Source organism: Taeniopygia guttata, chromosome 2 (genome assembly GCF_048771995.1).
Source record: "Taeniopygia guttata chromosome 2, bTaeGut7.mat, whole genome shotgun sequence".
Classification (NCBI taxonomy): Eukaryota; Metazoa; Chordata; class Aves; order Passeriformes; family Estrildidae; genus Taeniopygia; species Taeniopygia guttata.
The window spans coordinates 63,598,552-63,606,410 of NC_133026.1; the positions used below are offsets into that span (position 1 = coordinate 63,598,552).

At 45.7% G+C, this 7,859-nt stretch overlaps 1 protein-coding gene across 5 annotated transcripts in view; it reads right to left on the reverse strand.

Moving 5' to 3' along the window:
- Window positions 1-6,605, reverse strand: part of F13A1 (coagulation factor XIII A chain) — a 59,872-nt gene extending 53,267 nt beyond the window's left edge. Inside the window, exons 1-2 of one of the 5 annotated variants that reach the window (XM_030265455.4) lie at window positions 5,857-6,605; window positions 4,378-4,531 (exon numbers count right to left, since the gene is read on the reverse strand). In XM_030265455.4, coding sequence (XP_030121315.4) covers window positions 4,378-4,531; window positions 5,857-5,859 — 157 coding nt within the window. In that variant the 5' untranslated portion in view covers window positions 5,860-6,605. Of the gene's footprint in view, window positions 1-1,660; window positions 1,864-4,377; window positions 4,532-4,662; window positions 4,744-5,463; window positions 5,607-5,856 lie in introns of those variants that run through there. The other 4 variants (XM_002199749.7, XM_030265458.4, XM_072924108.1 and 1 more) reach the window with 4 other exon arrangements.
- Window positions 6,606-7,859: the final 1,254 nt, after the last annotated feature.

The window sequence follows — 7,859 nt, forward strand, 5'->3', positions numbered from 1 at the left end:
CCTGGCAAAAAGAGCTGTACATTTACAGCAGCTGGTGGAGCTTTGTGTATTTGTGATGGTGGCTAATTTGGCCTTCTACTAAGCACACTGTGGGCAAGAATGACATGTTCAGTAAATGAGTTGGACATTCAAGTCATTGAAGGCTGAATGTGGCCCCTTTCACAGAAGCTCAGCACAATTTGTCAGTTCTGGACAGGCAGCAGAGCCCTGCAGGCAGCACCTTCCCGGATGGCAAGCATGGTCAGCATAGTCCTTCTCCTGCTCCAGCCTGGGCTCTGGGCAACAGCTAATGAGAAACAGGCGAATAATGGCAATGGGAGTAGGTCTCACTCCTGCTTGCATTATTCCTCAGATCCCTATCCGTGTCCTTTAGGAAACAGAAGGAAAGTAATATGCCTGAGGACACAGCATGATAAAGAACCTTTCATGGAAAAGCCCTGCATAACTGAACCCAAAACCATCTGCCTCCTGCTAACCCTAATCTGCAAAAAGGGTAGAATACTCTGTTCAGTCCTAAGTCAGGCTTAGAGTCCCATGACAAAGTTATTGTTATTCTCTGCTCAATTCACCAGCCTTCTGGAGTAACTTCTGTAAAAACCCCCTGGCTTTAGCACTGGCTGAAGTTATAGAGATGTCTGTATGAAACATTTTGCTCAGAAATCATTCTCGTTGCCCCTCTGTGAAGTAGGGCATGTCTTCACCTCCCTCCTTGCAAAACTTACCAATGCTCTTTCAAAAATGCTGACAAAACTCACAATTGAATTACACCAGGCAGGAATTTTCAGTACAGGGATGAAGCAGGGACAGGGGAGAATCTCTCCCCTTATATCTTTCAAACCCATCTGGGCTGAAAGCACTACATGTAAAAAGCTATGTATTTTGGGGTTCTGTGAGGAGTGAAACTATCAATAAGAAACTGGCTCAGCTTCTCCCTCATTCCAAGGAGGCATAAAAACAGAGCTGAGGGTTTATTTTGTTTTCATCTCCTGTTTTGCACTAAAAGGCAATAGTGACCCCACCTTTCCTCTGCATGCTAGCCCCTTCAAGGAACTGCAAAGCTAAGCCATCCTGGGCTTTCAGTTCAGCATTTGCTTCATTTTATCACAGGACTTTACACAGCTCCTGTCAGAACACAGCCATACACATCTGCAAAAAACACATTTCATTTTTGGGCTCAGTGTTAAAATGTACGTTAAGCTTGCCAAATGAAGATAACCCATGGCTGAGCCTGCGCTAATTACAGTAATGGTAATTACAAAGAGCAAAACATGAGCAGGGTAATGGGATGTGCCAAGACCAGCACCAGGGTGTGATCCAAAGGAAAGTTCCAGGCGATGCTCAGCTGTGAGGGACAGGTGACAAGTCGAGACCACCTTTGAAGTCAAGTCCACATGAGGGTTTGCCTGTAGGCTGGTCTGTTGTTCAGTGCAAGTACGTTTGCTGCACGAGCGGCAACAGTGTGATGCTTTCTTAAAGCTTCTGTAATGTTAAGCTTGCAGGGCAATAAATGAGCACAAGGTTGAGCACATTTTCAAACATCAGGTTTCCTCAGACAACCAGAGAGGAAGGGCTTTGAAGTGCTACAAAAAATGGCGTGAGTTTCCAAAGGAAGTGCCCATCACTCCTCTAGAAGGGGAATCACAAACACCTGGAGACTCACCGTACTCTGCAAGGGAGAGTGGGATGACAGGGTTGTGTCCTCCCACTGAGCCCACTCACGACACACTGTGCTGAGATGAGCTGGCCGGGATGAGTCGCGAGGAGGACATGGCACAGGGATGTTTCTGGAGACACTGGTTTCCTGCTGAAGGAGTGCTCCGTGCCCGTCAGGAGCATCTCGTCCCGCAGCTCCGCTGCTCGGGCCAGGGGCGCAGCTGGCCCTGGCCACCGTGCTCGCCCCGGTTGTGATTCAGCAGACTCGAAGTGGGTGTCAGCAGAGAGCTAGGCAAGCACAGGGTCTTACCTCATCCGAGAGTAGTAGCTAAAATAGGTCAAGTGAATCACACCCTAAAAATGCCTGTTTCTCTCTGTTGGCTGTCAAGGGAAACGAGGGTGACTAGCTCAGCTGTAGACTCCTACACTGCACAGATCAAGGGCAGAATTCAGTTAAATTTAGGCATCTAAATGATGTGAGCTTGGTATGTAACTTATTATGGCCAGCTGATGGCTGGTTGCTGCAGTCAGTGGAGCCGAGAGAAGGGTACAGATCACCATGGAACTGACATCCAGTGACTCTCTGGACAGCCTGTCCCCTCACCTCCACTCACTGGATGGCTCTGTTTTTACTACAATCTGACTGACACAGGTGAAGACACAGGTGTTTAGATGTTTATATCAGGTGTCCAAAGGCTAGAAAACACCTCTGTTTGTAACAGCAGAGATAAAAGCATTTGCATGCTTTTTTTCAGTGTGTTATGGCAACAAAATCTGGGAACCACCACAGAAAAATCTGGACATCCCAGAAATGTAGGGGTGTGCAGGAGAAGGAGAAGGTGTCACAAGCTGCTCTCTACCAGTATGTGCTCAAACTCTAGAGCCTCGTAACACTGTGATGCTCCTGCTCTGCCCATGGACCATCATTTTATCCCTCAAGCACAACACTGAGAGTGCTCCAGGGCAAGCTCAACTCCTGAATGTCAGGTCAAGCTCCATGGGGCAATAAACCTTTAACGTGCTCTGACAGATGACTTAAGCACCTGCCCCAAACAGTATGTCCAGAGACAATGCTTGTATCAGCTGGTACCACAGGCTTAGATCACAGCTGATGTGCACCAAAACAGAAATGCTGCTACAGTCCCTTCAGGTGATCCTTCAGGTCACCCCTTGCATATTTTTCTACAAGCATTGGAGAGAATTGCACAGCAGAGGTGATCCCGCTGTACAAAGTTTTGCTGTTATGCACATATTTATTTTTTAGCCATACCAGTACCATAGTCAGGTTTACACAATGGCCACACAAACTCTTGCATTGGACAAGGGATATGTTGGGCTCCTGCCTCAACTCACTTGACCCAACATTCCTAAGTTTCCACTGCATTTCTGAAAAGCAGGAGGCTGCCGCCCACAAGCACCACACTTCATTCAGAGCTTGATGTGAAGCACATCAAAAAGCAACAGGAATCTTTCTCTTGGTACTGGTGGGCTTTAGCTACAGGCTGCATTCCTTCCAAGGTATCCCACAGTAATACATCTCCAGTTTCTGTGAGTGTGTTGGGTTTGAAACAGTGTCTAGCTGGGACCTGCACTGCATTGCATTTGACAATTTAAATGCACATACTTGCCCCAGAGCCACAGGGTTGTCAGAATAGGTTCAAGCAAAATTTCTGCAGTCTTAACATGCCAGTTGGTTTGCTCGGGCATTTTTTTAAAAATAAAAGCTTCAAAAAGAAATGTGTGTCTATTAGATGGGGGTAGGGAGGGGTGTGTGAGGAAGGGAATGTGGTTAAGGCACATGATTAGGATTACAGAAATAATTCTTTGCAACTTGTCACTTAAAATCTCTTTGCCTGTTTCCCAATGTGTGAAATTCAGTAATTAATTCTTGTCCACATTTATTAAGCACTCCTTCAACTCTGGATGAAAAGTCCCCTATGAGCATTAAGTAGTATTCCATCCAGCTACCCTGAGCTGCCACATTCAACAAGTTCTACTTGTTCAATTCAAATAGGCAAAAATTTTAACATAATTTCATTAATGAGTCATTCAGAATTTAATCCTATTTTCTTTTAAACCAGATCTTACATATTTTTTATTTCTGGTTGTCTCCAAAGAGCTGACACTGGGAACATACTTTGATTTGTCTATTCCCTACCATGATATTGTTTTGTTTCCCCAGCCAAATGATTGAAACATTTTTCACAGGAGAATAAGTAATCATATGGGTATTCCCTTTAGTCTCATGTTATTTTTTGTGAGTGAGCTGAACATATATAGCTAAAGTTTTCCCTGCCAGATAACATTTTGCAGCAGTTTCACAGGCAGTTTAGGGCCATATGAGACGGCCATTAAGAGAACAGACTCCTTCTGGCCCTTCACTCCAATGCTGCCACAGCCATGCCTGAAGCCAGTAGATTCTTAAAGTGACTCTGTGTTTGTGATCAAACTGGAAAAACCCACTCTTGCCTTTTTTTAACCAGTCCCACAGTTCAAGCTGATAACTGGTCACTCAGCTTCTTTACTCCTCACTTTCCATACCCTTAACCCATGCTAACACTTCCATACACACAGGCGGTTTCAGTAAGTTTTCCCATGAACAGCAAGAAAAGCTGTCTGAATTGGAAAGACGTAAGGAAAAAGCAGTTTGGATTTAGCTCACAGACCTGTGCTAAGAGTATGGAAGATGTAAAAATAGACTTATGGCTTAACTGTACACTGTACCTCTAGGATTAAATCCTCTAGGTATCAATCCAAAAGCTTCCATCTCAGGAACCTCATTTTCTTCATCATTGGAGTAGTTTAGTGGGATGGCTCTTCTCCCATTCAAAAGATGTTTATTCTCCACGTTGGTGCTCGTTGTTTCAGACATCCTGTGCTAAAAAAGTTGTAATAGCATGAAAGGAAGAGCACAAGGAAAAAGCAAACATGAACTAACATGGCACGTGCAAGATGGGAGAAGCCAAAAGCAATGTGGGGTGCCAGTGAGCTGCACATTTTTAGACTTACATAAATAAAACCTGAGAGGCAGAAAACATCAGTCTAATGATAAGTACAGCTCTCTAAGGATTGGAAGGCATCTTGTGTTCATCAAAACACATGAATAAGAGAAGAAGGAGGGGGCGGGAGAAGGAGAGGGAAGTCTAACACAGAAGTATTCGCCTAGGAGAAGCAGGGCACTAAAAACATTAGGAAGTTTCAGGTAAAAGAACTGGAAAATCTTTCACTCTCTCATCCTCCATAAAAGCATTATTGAATCCAAAATAGCAAATTATATTTTCAGAAAGTGCATCGCATACTACCTCTCCCTAATAAAAATGACATTGTAAGTCATACTGCAATCAAGCCAAATATTACAGCCTACAACAGGCTGTGGATGATAAGTGAAGAATTGTATTTTTGTCCCCATGCACACAAGCACCCAAATATCTACAGGGCTAACTCCTGCACCCAGACAATCCACTTTCGAGAAAAAGAGGGGGAGGGGGGAAAAGAAAGGGGGGTAAAGGGGAAAAAAAAAAAGAAAGAAAAAAGCACTTATCCACTTATTTCTCTCCCACTAACATCCTTAAGGGAAATCTTAGATGTAGGCTGATGAGAGACTTCTTTTTGAGCTACTCAAAACTGCTTTCACATCTATTTCAGTGTAAGCATGTAGCAGTGAAAAAAGCCATGCAACCCTTCTAAGAAAATATTAATGACTGAGAAGAAAACTTCTTTCCAAAGCCCCTGAAAACAGCAATTTAAAATATAGCAATTATTCAATAGAAGTAAGTTCTAAAATAAAGTTTTTTTAGTTATCAAGGGTACCTTCTTTTCAGATAGTCTTTTTTTTTTTTTTTCTTCTCCCTTGCAGAATTTCTGCAGTGCAATAGAAGCAGGGAAAATGTTTGTGGCTTTTAAGTAACCTCTGTATATCCTCCTCCTTCCTGTTGCAATAGGACAATGCTGAAAGGGTTGCCAAGCCCTCCAGTGCCACCTCAGAGGATATGCCACCACAGCTGGCATGTCTTTTCCTCTTCCCTTTCTTACCTAACTCTGCTCACCAAGAGCATTTCAGGGTGTTTGTGCTAAGGAAACAACTTGGCCATTGAATTTTCAGTCCTTTTTGAGACAAGTAGGAGTGCTTATGGTACAAAAACATATGAAATGGGAGACGGGAGGGGATTTTCTGAGGCACATAGTCCAAGAAGCTGTGCTTACCATGTCACCAGTCTTTGGTGGTGTCTCTGCCTCAGGGAGCCTGTGATGCAGCTTCAGGTGATGGTTTTCAGGAGTCCTCCCAGGCAGACACAGTGATGGTTCCCCTGCTTGGTCCTCACAGCAGTCCTTTCAGTGGACTGCAGGACACATGAACTGGAGAGCTCATTGGCAGCCCAGCTTTTTCTAGAGACCTTGTGCTGTCCAGGACAATGAAGGTATTTTGCACCACACTGCTATATTTGGGTCAAATGACCTTCAACTCTTGCCCATGATGAAATGTGCATCCCCTGACAGGTCTGAGGCTGCACCTTGTGGGAGCTTTTTAGCTTCATATAAACTTTCTTCAGTTTCATCAAGCTCTAAGGTAACTGGAGACTGTGTGGCACCTTCTCTGTCAGACATAACTCCACAGGCCAGTGGAGTTACATGGAGGAAAAGGAACAGGACAGGGAAGAATTCAGGCCTATGTTCTGCCAGCTGCTGCTGTTTGGCTGCAGAGGTAGAAACCACCTACTGAGAACATGCATGGGCAGTGGAGAGCCCCTCTTGCACACATGGCACACACCAAGGGTATTTATTTGCCTCTACATCTGCAGGGCAGATGAAGGAACGAGGAGACACACTGAAGTCAGCCCTGCTGTCTTTCATGCAGCTGTGACTTCCAGCCCCATAGCACCAGAGAATCCTCAAACCTCCACTGGATAAACACCACTGCAATCAAGCCAGGGGCAGAAAAGGAGAGAAATGGGTCACATAACTGTCATGAGAAGCAGCAAGTAAATAATCTGGAAGACAGGACTCTTATTCCATCTCCCTGGGGATTTCCCAGCCACAGCAAGGTAGTTCCACAGAGGTCAGGACACATACAGAGTGTGGGTCAGAGATCTGAGCTGGGCACCTGGGAGCAGCATGACTGCACCAGCATGGCATTGTAGGTGGGATAAGGAGCTTGCTAGGGCTGATTGCCAAGTCACAGCATGGGGCTGCAGCAGTTTTTGGGGCAGCCTGCTTACCTGCACACAAGTGTTGCACTATGCTTTCTCACAGATGAAGGGTATGAGAAGATTGCTGAACACTATTTGGCTTAGCACAGAAAGCCACCTGGCTGGAGGACTACCCTTCCCCTGTCCTGCTCCACCAGGAGTGCAAGCACCCTGAGGGGACAGATCAGATCCCACCACACACATCCTGAGCTGCAATTGGCATTGACTCACTTTTACACAGATGGGCCCTGTGGTAACCATCTGGAGGGAAAACAGCACCCCTGGCACCGGGGAACACAATGAGCTTTCTGGGGGAGGAGGCTGGTTGCCAATTTTCTTTTCTTTTCTTTCCTTTCCTTTTTTTTTTTTCCCCTTGCATACACATTTCTATGTGGCATGTTGCGTTTTGTGCCTCTCTCTCCCACTTCCAGCCAGCACTTCAGTTCCCAAAATTGCAGCTGCTGCAATGATGTTACAAAAACTGATATAAATATTGCCTCGGTGCCATGCCTGCTGGAGGCCTGCAACACAAATAAGAAACACCGTCTCCCAAGGAAGTCATGCGCTTCCCCAAGTGGCTGCGGTGCTGTCAGAGCCAGGAGGAAAACTTTCCGTCAGAGTGAGGGCTGGAGAGAGCAGATGCAGCAGAGCAGATCCCTGTGCTCCAGCCCTCGCGCCTGAGCAGGCAGCGCTTGCAGATGTCTCCCCGCACCCAGGCACGTCACCCTGGGGCTTTCGGCAGGAGCCACCGACCACGCAGAAAGTGGGGAGGCCCAAATTTTTGGTGGCAGCGGCAGGAGTGGGACTTTGCATCCAGGGAGAGTAATGATTTGCAGGCTGTTATTTATTTATTTCATGGGGAGAGATTGTAAATTCGTGTTTATGACAGCTCCAGATGGCAGGTATTTTCTCTTTACCTTGACTTCTTAGCATTTGCTATCCCTTGCCTATTAGACTGCACTGGCCTGAATTTAACTTCCGTGGTTCCAAACTACTGACGTCAGGGCTGATGCAGGAGGG